Genomic DNA, 18,641 nt, shown 5'->3' on the forward strand with positions numbered 1-18,641 from the left:
TCAGCTTCCTCCCAGTCCGTGTTGGACAATATTCAGGACGTGGATGATTAACTTTACTGGCTGTGTGTGTATGCGCTCATGTGTGTGCATGGCTGGCATTGGGTGAACTAAGTATTTCCGCCCTGGCTTTTGGTCTTAAAAGTCCATGTTAGCTCTGACTGAGAGAGGAAGGGAGAGCAAGAGTAAGAGAGATGAACGTTTGCTGAGAGCTTGTAAACATAGATTATATTCCTCCAAGGGAAATGTGAAACACTTAGTAATGATGTCATTGACAAGTTTTAGGAGGCAGACAGGGCTGTAAGATTTCCTGAGCTTAGCTGGAACATACCCTGTTCTATTTGACATGTTTTGGAGAGGCGCTATAGGGAATCCAACCACTGTCCTTTTCGCAAGCTCTGCTAAAAGAAATCGTAGCACTTTGGGGGAAAGTACTTGTCATGAAAACAGAAAATAGAAAAAGAATGCTGGGAAACTAGCTATTTAATTGCCTGGTTTAGTGAGAAACAAACACTAGTTTCAGCTTAAGAAAAGCATAGCCATTCACATTCATAGCCATTCAAAAGGGAGATCCATAAAATACTGATTCTGGATTTAAAGTAAATGACTGTAAGTGCTCTACAATGCTGTGTGTGTTCTGTGTGTATATGGGGAGTATATGAGTGTGTTTCATGTTACCTATCCCTGTGCTCCTGGGTGTCCAATACAAGGTCTAACCACTGAAAACCCTGCCTTGTCCCCCCCCCCCCTCTCTCTATAAATATATATATATAGAGAGAGATATATATATCACTCTCTCTATATATACTGTATATATATATATATATATATATATCTTTCTCTCTCTCTCTTACACTCTCTTTAACTCACTCTCTTTCTCTCACTCCATATACCGTTTTTTCAGTGAGAGATGACGAAGCAGGTATTTGTAGAGAAGGGGCCTTGTTCAAATGCACGTCCCAGACACACACCAGCATGACTAAGAGACAACGACGCACACACACACACAGATAAACTCTCTCACCAGAGTCAACACACCACACACCCACACTCTCTCTCTCTTTCACCGGAGTCAACACATACACACATACACACACACACAGTAGTGTTTGACCATGTTCCCTTTCTTTCGGCCATGCTCCCATGTTGTCAGTATACAGGAAGCCATGTATCTCCTCAGTGTGAATATCATCACCTTTTCACTTTCATTAAGGATGAATTAAAGTGATAGATTGTGGTCAGTCACTTCCTGACCAGCTAATCAATCTTCATCTGAATCAGTGGTGTGACATGAGGAACCAGCATAGACACTTTCACATGGGTCCCAAATTCTGTGCATGTCTGTGAAGGGTAGTTCCAGTACAGACAAAGGGTCTATTTTATCTCTCTGAAGGGTAAACAAGATGCAGACGTGCCCACTCAGCTTTTCCCTTGACTTTAAACCATGAGGACAGACAGACTGGCTTGATATTCTGTCTGATGAGGCCAGTGTTTTCCCTTTTCACTCAGTGTGCATTCACTGTGACCTAACCCAGACTAGACCCCGCAGGCACGATGCATCAGTGTTTGTTTAGGAGGGTGAGAAAGTGTGTGTGGGGGGTGGGGGGGTTCAAGGAAGTCCTTGACACCTCTTGAACTCCAACAGACACGCACACACACCACAACAACACACGTTAGTGCCCCTCCCCCCATCCCCCACACCACCGGCACAGACACACGTTCATGCAAGCACACACACACACACACACTATGAGCCACTCGTCTTTGATCAAGTCAGCCACTTCCAGAGAGAGCGGAAACAACACACACCTTTTAAGAGCACATCGACTCGAGCCAACCAGGCCAGCGGTGTGAAAACACAGCCAGTTTGGTCAGCAAGCAGCACAGCGGTGACAGAGAGGTCTCACAGCCCGACTGCTGATGCTAGTGGTTAATGTGCTAATGTAAAGTCTGCTTACTGAAAGGGGAAATTATGACAAACCAGCTCTGAGGCATCACATCGCATTGGTTGGTGAATTAGAGGAAGGCCCAAAATTAGAGGAACAATTAAGAAATGAAGTGAGTGTGTCTAGGTGGGGTGGGTAGGCTACCAGATGGGGGTGGGTAGGCTACCAGATCTCACAGTCTCACGTCCAAATTGGACGTTCTTCCATGTTTCTCAAATGTCAAATTTCAAAGTTGTTCCAAACGTCAAATTTTAAAGTGTTCGAGGTTAAATTTAGGCATTAACTCTGAATGGTGAAGGTAAGGGTTAAGTTCAGGCATTAACTCTGAATGGTGAAGGTAAGGGTTAAGTTCAGGCATTAACTCTGAATGGTGAAGGTAAGGGTTAAGTTCAGGCATTAACTCTGAATGGTGAAGGTAAGGGTTAAGTTTAGGCATTAACTCTGAATGGTGAAGGTAAGGGTTAAGTTCAGGCATTAACTCTGAATGGTGAAGGTAAGGGTTAAGTTCAGGCATTAACTCTGAATGGTGAAGGTAAGGGTTAAGTTTAGGCATTAACTCTGAATGGTGAAGGTAAGGGTTAAGTTCAGGCATTAACTCTGAATGGTGAAGGTAAGGGTTAAGTTTAGGCATTAACTCTGAATGGTGAAGGTAAGGGTTAAGTTCAGGCATTAACTCTGAATGGTTTAGGTAAAGGTTAAGTTCAGGCATTAACTCTGAATGGTGAAAGTAAGGGTTAAGTTCAGGCATTGACTCTGAATGGTGAAGGTAAGGGTTATGTTCAGGCATTAACTCTGAATGGTGAAGGTAAGGGTTAAGTTCAGGCATTGACTCTGAATGGTGAAGGTAAGGGTTAAGGTTTAGGATAGGATTCCCACTTCTTCCCCCAACGGCCTCAGACATGGATGGACGTTGAATACTGACTTGTATCGTGGGTGACCTGGCTGAGGGTAACCGGGGAGGTGTTCAAGACACTGAAAGAGACACCACATCAGCCTAAAACGGTTTGAGAAAGCCTGTAACATAAGAAGCACACAAACCTTTCCTTTATTTTGGACAGTGACCCTACTCTGCAGGGAGAGGAGTTACGGTGGTCTTCAATAGCTAGTAAAAGAACGCATGGGTCAGAACAGAACATGTGTTTAGACTTTCCTCCCTCCCACTGGGCTCTTTATGTGGATGTTACCTCATCACCAAGGTGTGGGTGGAAAGGGCTGTGGAGCACGCTGTGTGTGTGTGTCTCCCTTGTGTCCCTCTGCTAGTCTTCCCATGAGTACACCTCTTCACTAACTGAAAACCCACCTGGCTAGTGTAACTCAACACTCTCAGTCAGCGAAGCTCCATTTCCCAGTTCCAATCACTCACTCTCTCAAGTCAAGATGACCCCGTCATCCTAGACCTCCGGCGGCCCCTCTGTAACCACGGAAACGCTGCCCTTGTGGCACTGTGTTGCGGAATCTTGAGGAATGCCTGGTCAGAAGAGTCTCACTGTGTCTGACAGGGTCCTCCTCTCCCAGCCACCTCTGGCCTTCGTCACACCAAACCACTGTACTGTTTTGCAAAATGCCACTGAGTTCTGTGTCTTGTGTCAACTGTTTTGTAACATTGGAACAAGACATGCTTTCAAGCATTCCAGATAAAACCATAATGCATAAACTGGCATGCTCTCTCTTAGAAGACTTCCTGATGTACATTTTGATTGAATACCCCGAGCCTTCTGGCTAGAGCCCCCGAGGCAGATGTGGGTGTGAGTTGTCGTGTCACCTCTCCAGCCCTTCTGTCCCTGGGCCAACTGGCAACAGGCTCTGGGACAGACGGACGCTCCCCAAGCCGTCTGTCCTCAGTTTGCTTGGGCAGGGTCAGGAAACCACAGGTTAACAACAAGGCCTCCCAGGACTACAGGCACAGGAACACAGTGAGGCTAGAAGAGAAGAAGAGAGAGAGATTGATAGAACAATTTGTCCCTAGCATGACATCATAGTTATTTTTCAGGTTCTATGTCTCTAACTACTAACTATTACCAGGACTAGGATATTTGTGTCCGGGAAACTGGCCCTAAATGACTGCAAAAACATATCTAAAGATGAACCAGAGACGAACTAAAGAGTGAGAGCAAATTCTGATCTACCGTACCTGGGTTTCTGTCTGGGCTCAGAGTTGACGTGGTGGGGGAGAGTTGTGACACAATCCAGGCTGCTTTTCAGGGCTATGGAGAGAGACTGGTCATAAATCTGACATAACTGGTTTTGGGTTACAACCTCCAGCACAGGAAATTAAGTCATACTCAGGGGAGACCAGAAGTATGTATAGGGAGTACCCTAACCCCAGTACAGCCTAAGTTATCTCCATCGACAGCCTGTTACCTGGGGGGATAGTTAACAGGGGACATGATATTGATGCTACTGGGTTGGAGATGAGGGTTGAATGACCCAATGGGAGCTGAAGGTGATTCATCATGAGTTGATAGGTCTATACATATATAGGTCTATACATATACTACACAGAAGTTTGTTTTGATCTCTTTTTTATAAAATGTTCTGGAGTTCAGCCTTACATGTCAGTTTTGACCCTCTCCTGGTTGTTTTGGAGTTCAGCCTTACATGTCAGTTTTGACCCTCTCCTGGTTGTTTTGGAGTTCAGCCTTACATGTCAGTTTTGACCCTCTCCTGGTTGTTCTGGAGTTCAGCCTTACATGTCAGTTTTGACCCTCTGCTGGTTGTTTTGGAGTTCAGCCTTACATGTCAGTTTTGACCCTCTCCTGGTTGTTCTGGAGTTCAGCCTTACATGTCAGTTTTGACCCTCTCCTGGTTGTTTTGGAGTTCAGCCTTACATGTCAGTTTTGACCCTCTCCTGGTTGTTCTGGAGTTCAGCCTTACATGTCAGTTTTGACCCTCTCCTGGTTGTTTTAGAGTTCAGCCTTACATGTCAGTTTTGACCCTCTCCTGGTTGTTCTGGAGTTCAGCCTTACATGTCAGTTTTGACCCTCTCCTGGTTGTTTTGGAGTTCAGCCTTACATGTCAGTTTTGACCCTCTCCTGGTTGTTCTGGAGTTCAGCCTTACATGTCAGTTTTGACCCTCTCCTGGTTGTTTTGGAGTTCAGCCTTACATGTCAGTTTTGACCCTCTCCTGGTTGTTTTGGAGTTCAGCCTTACATGTCAGTTTTGACCCTCTCCTGGTTGTTTTGGAGTTCAGCCTTACATGCCAGTTTTGACCCTCTCCTGGTTGTTTTGGAGTTCAGCCTTACATGTCAGTTTTGACCCTCTCCTGGTTGTTTTGGAGTTCAGCCTTACATGTCAGTTTTGACCCTCTCCTGGTTGTTTTGGAGTTCAGCCTTACATGTCAGTTTTGACCCTCTCCTGGTTGTTTTGGAGTTCAGCCTTACATGTCAGTTTTGACCCTCTCCTGGTTGTTTTGGAGTTCAGCCTTACATGTCAGTTTTGACCCTCTCCTGGTTGTTCTGGAGTTCAGCCTTACATGCCAGTTTTGACCCTCTCCTGGTTGTTTTGGAGTTCAGCCTTACATGTCAGTTTTGACCCTCTCCTGGTTGTTTTGGAGTTCAGCCTTACATGTCAGTTTTGACCCTCTCCTGGTTGTTTTGGAGTTCCGCCTTACATGTCAGTTTTGACCCTCTCCTGGTTGTTCTGGAGTTCAGCCTTACATGTCAGTTTTGACCCTCTCCTGGTTGTTTTGGAGTTCAGCCTTACATGTCAGTTTTGACTCTCTCCTGGATGTTTTGGAGTTGATTCATGGGTGGAAAATATGTGATACTTCTGGCAGACACCTTTCTCCACATGTGAAAGGTTCAGTGATTCACCATCCGTATAAAAAACAAGGAAGTGTTTCGTTTTTTGTGTGTTTCAGAACCGGGATTTGGTACCAGGTTTGTGCCAAGTGGACACTTACAGGAACCCGCCCAACCACGGATCTGACTTACCGTACTGAAGCCACCGTCCAGACCAGACCAGACCTGGACCGTGACTAATCTCAGTTAAACCAGAAGACATCCGTTTGAGGTTTTCCCAGGTTGACAGTCCACTGCCACAACCAGGAGTCATATCATCTGTCATCTCCCGCTGTCCTCTTTTTCTTCCTCTCATTGGGAAAACATTACTTTCCACAGCTGAGGGATTAATCGGTGTGACACAATATTTGGGGAGAAAGTTACCTCAACCACAGACAACCAAACATGACTCATGAAAAGAGGGGTTTATTTTCTGTCGTTGAGAGTATAAAATCTGCTATTAGCATTGATTTATTTGGTAAGGGCAGGAGGCAGACAAAAATATGCAAAGAAAAATGCAAGAACACCTCTTGCTCTGTTGCTTTCTCACACGCATGAACCAACACACATGCAAGCGAGCACACATACACAAATACACACATACTGAAGAGGAGAAGAGGGGGAAAAAACAAGCGTTGGAAGGCGGGCAAGAAAGAGAGAAGAGTGGGATTGGGAGGAGCAACAGGAGGAGGGATGGGATGGGGAGGAGCAACAGGAGGAGGGATGGGATGGGGAGGAGCAACAGGAGGAGGGATGGGATGGGGAGGAGCAACAGGAGGAGGGATGGGATGGGGAGGAGCAACAGGAGGAGGGATGGGATGGGGAGGAGCAACAGGAGGAGGGATGGGATGGGGAGGAGCAACAGGAGGAGGGATGGGATGGGGAGGAGCAACAGGAGGAGGGATGGGATTTGGAGGAGCAACAGGAGGAGGGATGGGATGGGGAGGAGCAACAGGAGGAGGGATGGGATGGGGAGGAGCAACAGGAGGAGGGATGGGATGGGGAGGAGCAACAGGAGGAGGGATGGGGTGGGGAGGAGCAACAGGAGGAGGGATGGGATGGGGAGGAGCAACAGGAGGAGGGATGGGGTGGGGAGGAGCAACAGGAGGAGGGATGGGATGGGGAGGAGCAACAGGAGGAGGGATGGGATGGGGAGGAGCAACAGGAGGAGGGATGGGATGGGGAGGGGCAACAGGAGGAGGGATGGGATGGGGAGGAGCAACAGGAGGAGGGATGGGATGGGGAGGAGCAACAGGAGGAGGGATGGGATGATGGAGGGAGGAAGGGAGGCTGATGTTTCACAATGTACTGATAGAACTGTATACAATAATTCAACAGAATGAGCCAATATCAAAACAGTTCTCCATCAAAATAATGTTTGGATAATTGCTCTTACGCAATCAATATAAATGTAGCTAATAGCACTAAAACGGTTTCTGTTTAATGTGTAGATAAGATGAAAACTGTTGGGTTCCTCCCTAACAGTGAACCAGTCTGGGTGCATTAGGGTCAACTTTTTCCCTCTAAACAGTGATGGAACGTAGGGGTGAGCTGTCAGTAACCCCCTCATCCCCCATCGACCTACCAAAACATGTCATTCTTAAGTCCAAACAGAAATGAGACTGCAATCCTGCAGGCCTAGTTTTATCGTTATACTTTTATTCTGTTGTTGTTTTCGTTTAACGCTTGAATTGCCCTTGTTTGATAGCTAAGTCATTGTGGGTCACATTGACTGTTCTGTAAAGGACCAGTTTAGCATGATTCTCTGCTGCCAATGACTGGAACGAACTACAAAAATCTCTGAAACTGGAAACACTTATCTCCCTCACTAGCTTTAAGCACCAACTGTCAGAGCAGCTCACAGATTACTGCACCTGTACATAGCCCACCTATAATTTAGCCCAAACAACTACCTCTTTCCCAACTGTATTTAATTTTAATTTATTTATTTATTTTGCTCCTTTGCACCCCATTATTTTTTATTTCTACTTTGCACATTCTTCCATTGCAAAACTACCATTCCAGTATTTTACTTGCTATATTGTATTTACTTTGCCATCATGGCCTTTTTTGCCTTTACCTCCCTTCTCACCTCATTTGCTCACATTGTATATAGACTTGTTTATACTGCATTATTGACTGTATGTTTGTTTTTACTCCATGTGTAACTCTGTGTCGTTTTATCTGTCGAACTGCTTTGCTTTATCTTGGCCAGGTTGCAATTGTAAATGAGAACTTGTTCTCAACTTGCCTACCTGGTTAAATAAAGGTGTTCTCAACTAGCCTACCTGGTTAAATAAAGGTGTTCTCAACTAGCCTACCTGGTTAAATAAAGGTAAAATAAATAAATAAATAAATAAATGATTAGCCTATCAACATTAGGCTGTCATTATCATTAGGCCTATAAATTGAAGTTTGTCTGAGGGTAGGCATTTTGTCTGAGGGTAGGCATTTTGTCTGAGGGTAGGCATTTTGGCTAACGTTAGCCATGTAGCTAAAGTTAGCCACAACAAATTGGAATGCGTAACATATTGTATGAATTGCAATTCGTAACATATGATATGAATTGTAATTCATAACATATCCTACAAAATGGATGATGGACAACCACAAATTAATAAATACCATACTAAATGTAACATATACTCATTTGAGTTTCACAGGTTTACTGTGTACTGTGTTATGTCGACGTCTGAGTCCAGGTTGCACAACCCAGCCCAGCCTCAGAATGTTAGTGCTGTACTCTGTTTGTGAGTTTTCATTCTTGGTCTGGGTCTGCGGTTTAGGATGGTTGGTAAGTGACGAGTCTGTGTTGCTCCCCTGGACCCAGACGCACATTGCCCCTCCCCAAACGGTGCCTTTGCGCTCACATATAAAAACGGTCTGCATCCCTCCAGTCTGTCTATCGCATCTGCTGCAGGAAAGGCGGTCAAAGTAGCCGCTGGGAGAAGCAGCACTGGGTAATATTTGGAAAGCAAGGGGAGAGAATACTATCCGCTCCTGACGGTCAACTTCACCGCACCTGGATCGTTCTTATTTTTACTTAGGACATAACTGGAAACATAAAAGTGTCTTGTTTTTTTAATTTTTAACTTGACCAAAATGACTGGTAGCCCAGTGACAGGGCTGCTGGTTGCGCTGTGCGTAAGCAGCGCGGTCCATTGTATGCCAAAGAACCAAGGGAAAAACAAGAGACAAACTCAGGAACAAGTTTACCCCGAACTCGCAGACACAGTACCCCTTGCTCAAGGTATGTAGACTTGCTCTTAATGTGATATTTTGCCCCTTAGATAAAGCATTTGAATGCACCTTGAATCCACATCTTGTCATTAACAACTGTAGTTACAATTCCATTTATGAAGGACATCTAATATTATTTATTTTTTAAATCACTACTGTACATGTATTGAATATGGGTGTTTAGCTAACCTATCATGCGCCGAATTTGTTCAGGACTCATGGCTCTTTTGTGTGTGTCTCCCTCATCTTGCAGGCTGCGATGAGAACGGACATTCTTACAGACTAAACGATCAATGGGAGAAGGCTTACCGCGGGAGTACACTGCTTTGTACCTGCAACGGAGCCGCAGGGATCAAATGTAAAACAAAACCCCAAGGTGAGCTGGAGCACCAGACTTGAATGTATAATGAAGTAGGCAATTTGTTTCGTTTTTTTGCACAACATCCGTGCGCTCTTAGAGCGCGTTCCCTTTTTGGCACTTTTGCCATTGCGCACAGAAGTCGCTTCGTTTATCTCAAACGTTTAGGCCACATGTTGAAAGTCTTCTCTGATGCATTCTGCAGGGGAGGAGACCTGCTATGACAAATACAACGACCAGACGTACCCTGTGGGTGCGACCTACGAGAGGGCGAAGGACGGCATGATGTGGGACTGCACCTGCATCGGTTCCGCCCGCGGCAAAATCAGCTGCACAATCGGAAGTGAGTTGCCCTTCCCGGCAACCCATATAGTATTATTTGTGTACTTATGTAGTACGTTGGTGTTTATGAATAATGATGTTTGGTATTTTCGTTTCCAGACCGCTGCCACGAGGGAGGCAGATCCTACAAAATCGGGGACACTTGGAGAAGGCCCCACGAGACCGGAGACTACATGCTGGATTGTGTCTGTCTGGGAAACGGCAAGGGAGAGTGGACCTGCAAACCCGTGTGTGAGTGTCTGTCTGTCTGAGGACCTGTAAACCCTGTATGTGTCTGTCTGTCTGAGGACCTGCAAACGTGTGTGAGTGTCTGTCTGTCTGAGGACCTGTAAACCCTGTATGTGTCTGTCTGTCTGAGGACCTGTAAACTCTTGTGTGAGGGTCTGTCTGTCTGAGGACCTGTAAACCCTTGTGTGAGTGTCTGTCTGTCTGAGGACCTGCAAACCGGTGTGTGAGTGTCTGTCTGTCTGAGGACCTGCAAACCGGTGTGTGAGTGTCTGTCTGTCTGAGGACCTGCAAACCGGTGTGTGAGTGTCTGTCTGTCTGAGGACCTGCAAACCTTTGTGTGAGGGTCTGTCTGTCTGAGGACCTGCAAACCCTTGTGTGAGTGTCTGTCTGTCTGAGGACCTGCAAACCGGTGTGTGAGTGTCTGTCTGTCTGAGGACCTGCAAACCGGTGTGTGAGTGTCTGTCTGTCTGAGGACCTGCAAACCGGTGTGTGAGGGTCTGTCTGTCTGAGTCCTTTGAGTAGGAGAGACTAGATGTAATCTGAAAGGAATGAATGTGTGGTCTGTGGGTTGTTGGGGTAAACGTTTTTCTTAATATGGGGATGTCCTTAAACCAATCAAACTGCAGTTCAAAGTCCTTCTTCTAGTCATTTATTGGAAATAGTGCTAGATGTCATTGTAAATATTTGAAGGCCATAACAGTCATCTCTGTCCCAAACGTTGCCCCATAACTGTTGATTTAGCTCAGTTGAGTGTTTTCATGGAAAGTTAGGTGAGGTGACTCATATGGAGGTAGGCCCTAATGGTGAAGATGATTTGGTGATAATGTAGGCATGGTTTTGGAATTAGAAATATATCTTCTATAATCAGAAATATGTCATGTGTATCTGAGACTTTTATTATGGCATTGCCATTTAGATTTTTTGTTGGGACTCCTATTCTGGAAGAGATGGAGATGTGCACTCTGTCGAAATAAATCTTCTTCTGAAAATACCTTTCCAAGATTCACCTGCGTGTGAGGAGGTTTCACAGGAGAGATGTGGGACAGAGAAGGGAAGTGATGGAGATGTAACCTGTTGTTCCACTAGAAAATAACTTGATTGTAACTCCATCATCAAACCCACAGGCCCTTTGGAGAAGGTGATGGATAATTAAGTTCAAATAATTAGGTTACAATAATAACAACATTTTTGGAACTTGTTTTTGTGCAGCGGAGCGTTGCTATGACAACACAGGTGGAGCATCCTACGTGGTGGGGCAGACCTGGGAGAAGCCGTACCAAGGCTGGATGATGATCGACTGCACCTGTCTGGGGGAGGGCAACGGACGCATCACCTGTACCTCTAGGAGTAAGTACACACATGCAAGCACATACATACACACTCATGTAAACGCAAACACACTTAAACACACACTCATCATTCCTTTCCTTATTTCTTTAGACCGTTGTAATGACCAGGACACCAAGACCTCCTACCGCATCGGAGACACATGGACCAAGACAGATGCTAACAGGCACCAACTCCAGTGTCTGTGTACAGGAAATGGCAGAGGAGAGTGGAAGTGTGAGAGACACTCTGCCACTACTGGTGAGTCAGCCCTCTTGTGTTTTACACACACACTTTGTAAAATATTACAAGATTACCGCTGCGTTCTAAGGCACTGCATCTCAGTGCAAGAGGCGTCACTACAGTCCCTGGTTCGAATCCAGATGGTATCACATCCGGACGTGATTGAGAGTCCCATAGGGCGGAGCACAATTGGCCCAGCGTCGTCCGGGTTTGGCCGGGGTAGTCCGTCATTGTAAATAAGAATAAGAACTGACTTGCCTAGTTAAATAAAGGGTAAAAAACATATATATATTTAAATGCATACATAATTAAATGAACAGGTTATACACTGACAAACAGGTTATAAATTAATATATAGGTAACAGAGGAGGCTGGTGGGAGGAGGACGGCTCATAATAATGGCCGGGATGGAGTGAATGGAATAGTATCAAACCCATTCCATAAATTCTGTTCCAGCAACTACAATGAACCCGTCCTCCCCAATTAAGTTACCACCTTGGTAAATACATGTCTCTTTGTCTTCCTGGTGCGCAGGTACAGGTGTTAGTACAGGAACAGGTGTAGGAACAGGTACAGGAAGTACTCATGTGACCATCCAGACGGAGCTCCACCAGCCCTCCACCCTCCCCGAACCCCCCCAGGAGGGGGCTTGCCGCACGGACTCGGGCGCCACCTTCCACGTGGGCATGCGCTGGATCAGGACCCAGGGCAGCAAGCAGATGCTGTGTACCTGCCAGGGTACTGGTGCCGTCAGCTGTGAGGAGAAGGGTGAGTCTTAACTCAGACTAAAAGTAAAAGGTTGTGTCTCAAAAAAGTATATTTCCATAGTCAAGGCCTGTCTTACCTCTTGTCTCACCTCATCTAATCTGGTCTAAACCTGTCTCACCTAACCTGGTCTAAACCTGTCTCACCTCATCTAAACCTGTCTCACCTCATCTAGCCTGGTCTAAACCTGTCTCACCTCATCTAGCCTGGTCTAAACCTGTCTCACCTCATCTAGCCTGGTCTAAACCTTTCTCACCTCATCTAGCCTGGTCTAAACCTTTCTCACCTCATCTAGCTTGGTCTAAACCTGTTTCACCTGGTCTAAACCTGTCTCACCTCATCTAACCTGGTCTAAAACTGTCTCACCTCATCTAACCTGGTCTAAAACTGTCTCACCTCATCTAACCTGGTCTAAAACTGTCTCACCTCATCTAACCTGGTCTAAACCTGTCTCACCTCACCTAACCTGGCCTAAACCTGTCTCACCTCACCTAACCTGGCCTAAACCTGTCTCACCTCACCTAACTTGGTCTAAACCTGTCTCACCTCACCTAACTTGGTCTAAACCTGCCTCACCTGATCTAACCTGGCCTAAACCTGTCTCTCCTCACCTAACCTGGCCTAAACCTGTCTCACCTCATCTAACCTGGTCTAAACCTGTCTCACCTCATCTAACTTGGTCTAAACCTGTCTCACCTCATCTAACTTGGTCTAAACCTGTCTCACCTCAGCTAACTTGGTCTAAACCTGCCTCACCTTCTCTCTCTCTACCCTCCAGAGGGCCAGAGCCAGGTGTACGGTGGGAACTCAGAAGGCCAGGCCTGTGTGTTCCCCTTTGTGTTCATGGATAAGACCTACTACTCCTGTACCTCAGAGGGACGTACTGATGGACAGCTGTGGTGCAGCACCACCTCTGACTACCATAGAGACCAGCAGTACTCCTTCTGTACCGAGAAGAACTGTGAGTCTGGGAGTCTGGGAGGGAGGGAGGGAGGTAGATGGATGGGTGGGTGGGTGGATAGATATATACTGTAGCTAGCAAGATAGATAGCAGCATATCTAACTGTTGAAAGTTTGATCTGCTCTGTAGCCCTGGTGTCGACCCGAGGGGGTAACTCCAATGGTGCACTGTGCCAGTTCCCCTTCCTCTACAACGGGCGTAACTACACTGACTGTACCGCCGATGGTCGCCGCGACGGCATGAGGTGGTGCGGTACCACAACCAACTATGAAGGAGAGCAGCGCTACGGATTCTGCCCGATGGCTGGTGAGTGTGTGTGATTTGTCAATTCACATATCTCTTCCTGTCTCAGGCCCTCACACCAAACAATAAACAATCACAGGAGCAGTCAGGCACATTGACTAGCCCATCTTTACTGGCATGCAAACAAGACTATTGTTAGGTAAGATCGCTCTTTTGAAAGGTCATTCAGGCTCTGTATGGTGGGCGTGGGAAGCTCTGGTGGGCTACTGTCTTCAACATTCACTGAATTCCTCTATTTGACAGAGGTCTTATCAAGATAAATGTACTAGGCTTGTCTTCATCCGTCTGATGTTGCCCTTACAGATGGTAAGAATGACTGTTTAACTGAAAGGGTTACTTACGGTCTACAGAGCCGTCAGAGGTTCAATGGGCAGTTAATGAGTTGGTCTTTAAAAGCTATTAAGTGAGGGGGGACGGCCATGAAGAGGGCTGAGTAATGCCTCTATAAGAGCCTGTTAGAATGATTATGAATGACTCTTGGCTCCACTGGGCAGAGGATAGGACCCACACCCTGGCATGGGTCCAGAGTCTGTCTGGAAACTAAATCTGTCTCAGTTCCAAAAGAGATTATCCATGCCACCTACATACACACACACAGCCCCTCACTGACCCCTCTCTTCCTCCGTCCAGCCCACGAGGAGGCCTGCACCACCAACGACGGGGTCATGTACCGTGTGGGAGACCAGTGGGACAAACGCCACGATGTCCTGGGTCACATGATGCAGTGTACCTGCTTGGGCAACAACCGCGGAGAGTGGAGCTGCATCGCCTACTCCCAACTCAAAGGTCCTACCGCCTTACTAGCACCTGTTCTCTTATGTGTTGTTAGACAGCAGTCATAGGAGTTGTACTGTCATTACCTGGTTCTAGATCGAGTAGCCTTGACAACTGGAATGTAGAATTAACTGAAAGGATCAACCAGCATTTAAACCCCTTGTCTCCTCACCTTCCTACCCCAGACCAGTACATTATTAAAACCCCTTGTCTCCTTTGTACCCCAGACCAGTACATTATTAAAACCCCTTGTCTCCTTCGTACCCCAGACCAGTACATCATTAAAACTCCTTGTCTCCTTCCTACCCCAGACCAGTGCATCATTAAAACCCCTTGTCTCCTTCCTCCTCCAGACCAGTACATCATTAAAACCCCTTGTCTCCTTCGTACCCCAGACCAGTACATCATTAAAACCCCTTGTCTCCTTCCTCCTCCAGACCAGTACATCATTAAAACCCCTTGTCTCCTTCGTACCCCAGACCAGTACATCATTAAAACCCCTTGTCTCCTTCCTCCTCCAGACCAGTACATCATTAAAACCCCTTGTCTCCTTCGTACCCCAGACCAGTACATCATTAAAACTCCTTGTCTCCTTCCTACCCCAGACCAGTACATCATTAAAACTCCTTGTCTCCTTCCTCCTCCAGACCAGTGCATTGTGGATGGGCTGACCTATGAGGTGAGCCAGACCTTCACCAAGCTCCATGACCAGGGCTACATGATGAATTGCACCTGCTATGGACAGGGACGCGGGCGCTGGAAGTGCGACGCCATCGGTGAGTTTCTCTCTGGTTTCTCTTCAGAGCTTAAATAAATCCTTATCACACCTCTGGCCCTTTCTATCCAAGAGGAGGCTGACATTCTAAAGAGATTTTTGGCAGCAGGATTTTGAATCGCTTTCCTTCCCCTCCTCTCTCTGTCTCTCTCTGTCTCTCTCTCCCCTCCTCTCTCTCTGTCTCTCTCTGTCTCTCTTTCCCCTCCTCTCTCTGTCTCTCTCTGTCTCTCTCTCCCCTCCTCTCTCTCTGTCTCTCTCTCCCCTCCTCTCTCTGTCTCTCTCTCCCCTCCTCTCTCTGTCTCTTTCTCCCCTCCTCTCTCTCTGTCTCTCTCTCCCCTCCTCTCTCTGTCTCTCTCTCCCCTCCTCTCTCTCCATTTAATTTAAATGTAAGGACTTTATTGGCATGGGAAACATATGTTTACATTGCCAAAGCAAGTGAAATAGATAACAAACAAAAGTGAAATAAATAATACATGTACAGTAAGCATTACACAACAGTTACAAAGGAATAAAGACATTACGAATGTCATATTATGTGAAAATAGTTCAAGTACAAAAGGGAAAATAAATAAACATAAATATAGGTTGTATTTACAATGGTGTTTGTTCTTCACTGGTTGCCCTTTTCTTTTGGAAACAGGTCACAAATCTTGCTGCTGTGATGTCACACTGTGGTATTTCACCCAGTAGATATGGGAGTTTATCTCTCTCCTCTCTCTCTCCCTCCAGACCAGTGCCAGGAGCCTGAGAGCAGGGCGTTCTATCAGATTGGAGAGACCTGGGACAAAACCATCCACCAAGTCCTCTACCGCTGCTATTGCTACGGCAACGGTATTGGTGAGATGAGCTGCGAGCCACAGCAGACCTTCCCAGGTAAGGAGAGAAGTCTGATTGGCTAACAGAAGTGTGACCAGTGAAGCATAAGTGGAACTGTCTGAGTGTGTCCTCTGGGCAGATAACCCAGGTCAGGGCTGTCTTCAGTGGGGTGTTGATCAAGGACATTACCCCTCCCTCGCCATCCATGCCCACCCCCTTCTCTTTACGCTTGGGACACCTGCTGGGAGTTAATCGTTGTTAGCTCTTCTTTTTAAGTCTCCCATTCACTCCCTCCTTTAAATACCCTCCATCCCCCCTCTATCAAAAGGCCCTTTCAAATTAAACGAGGGGGCGGTGTGTCACCCCTTCACCACCTCTGTAGGGAGGGGGGAGGGGACTGCTAAACGTTGATGTGGGGCAAATGGAGAGGGGTGCGTCCGTCCACCTTTCTCACCCCCCCCCCTCCCTCCGTGGGTCTTTGTAGTTTCGGAGGTCTTTGTTGGCTCTCCCCTACTGAGAGGCTGAGTATTGTTGTTCTACCCAGCTGGGCAGGGATGGCCGAGAGGTTGGGGGACTTAATTACCTGTGCACACTCCCTGTCTCTCTCTCAATCCACTGGGTGGTAACACGCTTTGGGTGAAACAGTCCCAACTCCACCTCCTAAGAGGCCCCTCACAGCACTGGCTCGTCCTGCACTGAGCCAGTGCTCTATAGGTGACGGTGTCAATCAGAAAAGCTCAGCTGAGCTGTGTTCAGAACACACCAACCAGGAGTTACCAACTGGCCACTTTGATGCAGTGTTCTGAAACACTTTGACCCCAGTCTAAATTCTGAATCCTGCACCCTGTTATCCTGCCCTAGTTTTCCCATGTGGCCTGTTACAGATCCAGAGGAATACATGTATGTTTTGATTGTTCAGAGTTATGTTTGGTGCAGGCCAGGGACCTTAAAAGTGCAGGTCAAATGACTCCCCGCTGTTGCTGCGAGTTGCTCACCTGTGACAGGGAGGTGTTTGTATGTATGGTGTGTGTGAGTGAATGTGAGTGAGTGGGGGTGGACATATTGCCCTGGTGCGATTTCAGACACTGAAGACACCTAGTGATTTACAGGCCCAGTGGGTGTCATAGTTGGTTGAGACCAGAGAGTGGAGCGACTTCTGGTTCGGACTAGTTTCCCATCCAAGCCACTGTACTGACAAGTTAGTCTAGGACCTTTTTTGGTCACACCAGGTCAGTCTGGTGTGAACAGTGAAACAATTGACACTGAAAAGTGAATGTGACTTTTAACAATTGTGTGTTTATTTACAGAACCTTAATATAAAGTTGTTCAAGGAGAATACGTAGCATTTGTTCAGTACCATCTTGTCTGTGACACTTGGCTTGATAGTATACTACAGACTTCTAATAAAATATACTCTCTCTTCTTCCTCCTCCTCCTCATATCTCCACAGGTGGCCACCGCCCAGTCCAGGTGATAATCACAGAGGCAGGGAAGCAGCCTGACTCCCACCCCATCCAGTGGAACGCCCCAGCCTCCTCACACATCACCCAGTATATCCTCAAGTGGAGAGTGGTAAGTGGCTCTCTACTGCCCATCCTAGATACTGGTCATTGGTGGTAGTGCAGCCACACTATTTATTTAACTAGGCAAGTCAGTTAAAAACAAAGTCTTATTAACAGTGACGGCCTACCCCTTCACAGCGCTCAGCCAATTGTGCACCGCCCTATGGGACTCCCGATCCCGGCCGGTTGTGATACAGCCCAGGATCAAACCTGAGTCTGTCATGACGCCTCTAGCACTGCGAGGTAGTGTCTTAGACCGCTGCACCACTCGATAGCCCTTGAAGCCCTATGCCACTAAGGTGGACTGACTGTCTTATAGGAAGCAGTACCACAAGAGTTGAACATACTCTCTTGAAGTACTCTACCTGTTTTTAATTCTCCGATATCCAAAGTGGAAACAAGTTATTCCAGGTACTGTTTTTCACATGACGTTCTTTAAAAAAAATCCTGAATCACTTGAAGTGGATGTTCCTATTCCGTTCCTGAAAGTGTTGTTGGAAAGTAATGAGTAAACCAGTGCCCAAACAGGAGGTTGCAACATTTAGTTGTCTGTGTGTCAACTCTGAAGAAGAGGACAGGTTTGGAGCACAGAAAAACAAGGTTGTGGGGGGTTCTTGAACTCGCCTGAAACACACACACTCACATACACATATATCCAAATGATATCGGACGGTCACAAAGACCCTCAACATCCAGCTACAGTACAAATGCTGTGTGTTTCTCTCCTAAAGGAAAAATCCAGTTTCCTCTCGTCTCACACTCTCTCTGAAGGGGCCCTGATCTGCCAAGGTGTTACCCCTTATTTAATTCAAACATATTTCCTGCTAAGTGGTAGTGGTTTGTATGTTTTGGATGGGGGTCCTCTATTCCTGTCTCTCTCTCTCTCTCTCTCTCTCTCGTCTCTCTCTCTCTCGTTGTGAAGAATCTGTAGTTTTCCGATCGTCCGAAGCCAAGTTGAATGTCCCCAGAAGCAGGGAGGGGCAGAGAGACAGGGTGCCAGAGAGTCAATGCCAGTGACCACATTGGCAATAGGCTGGGCTTGGAGAGAGTGTTGGAATGAGTCTTAGTAGTGCAGACTGTAAATGTTGCCCACCGTTTTTCATTCCATATCATCTCATTCATTCATAGTCCTGACACTGTAGGTTAAATATATATATATTTGTACCCATTTGTATCTGAAGTAATGTGTGTGTGTGTTATATATATACAGTACGTCAGATAAAAAT

General features: G+C 46.5%; 1 protein-coding gene across 1 annotated transcript; it reads left to right on the forward strand.

Moving 5' to 3' along the window:
• Positions 1-8,617: 8,617 nt before the first annotated feature.
• LOC109877637 (fibronectin-like) lies at positions 8,618-17,477 on the forward strand. The gene is made up of 13 exons (XM_031819164.1): positions 8,618-8,972; positions 9,216-9,338; positions 9,526-9,663; positions 9,762-9,893; positions 11,100-11,237; positions 11,331-11,477; positions 11,994-12,227; positions 13,003-13,185; positions 13,315-13,491; positions 14,119-14,274; positions 14,910-15,038; positions 15,767-15,910; positions 17,304-17,477. Exons 1-13 carry the CDS (start codon positions 8,825-8,827, stop codon positions 17,471-17,473), a joined length of 2,019 nt encoding a protein of 672 aa, XP_031675024.1. The 5' UTR covers positions 8,618-8,824; the 3' UTR covers positions 17,474-17,477.
• Positions 17,478-18,641: the final 1,164 nt, after the last annotated feature.

The sequence above is a fragment of the Oncorhynchus kisutch genome, unplaced genomic scaffold (genome assembly GCF_002021735.2).
Source record: "Oncorhynchus kisutch isolate 150728-3 unplaced genomic scaffold, Okis_V2 scaffold1910, whole genome shotgun sequence".
In the NCBI taxonomy this organism is placed as follows: Eukaryota; Metazoa; Chordata; class Actinopteri; order Salmoniformes; family Salmonidae; genus Oncorhynchus; species Oncorhynchus kisutch.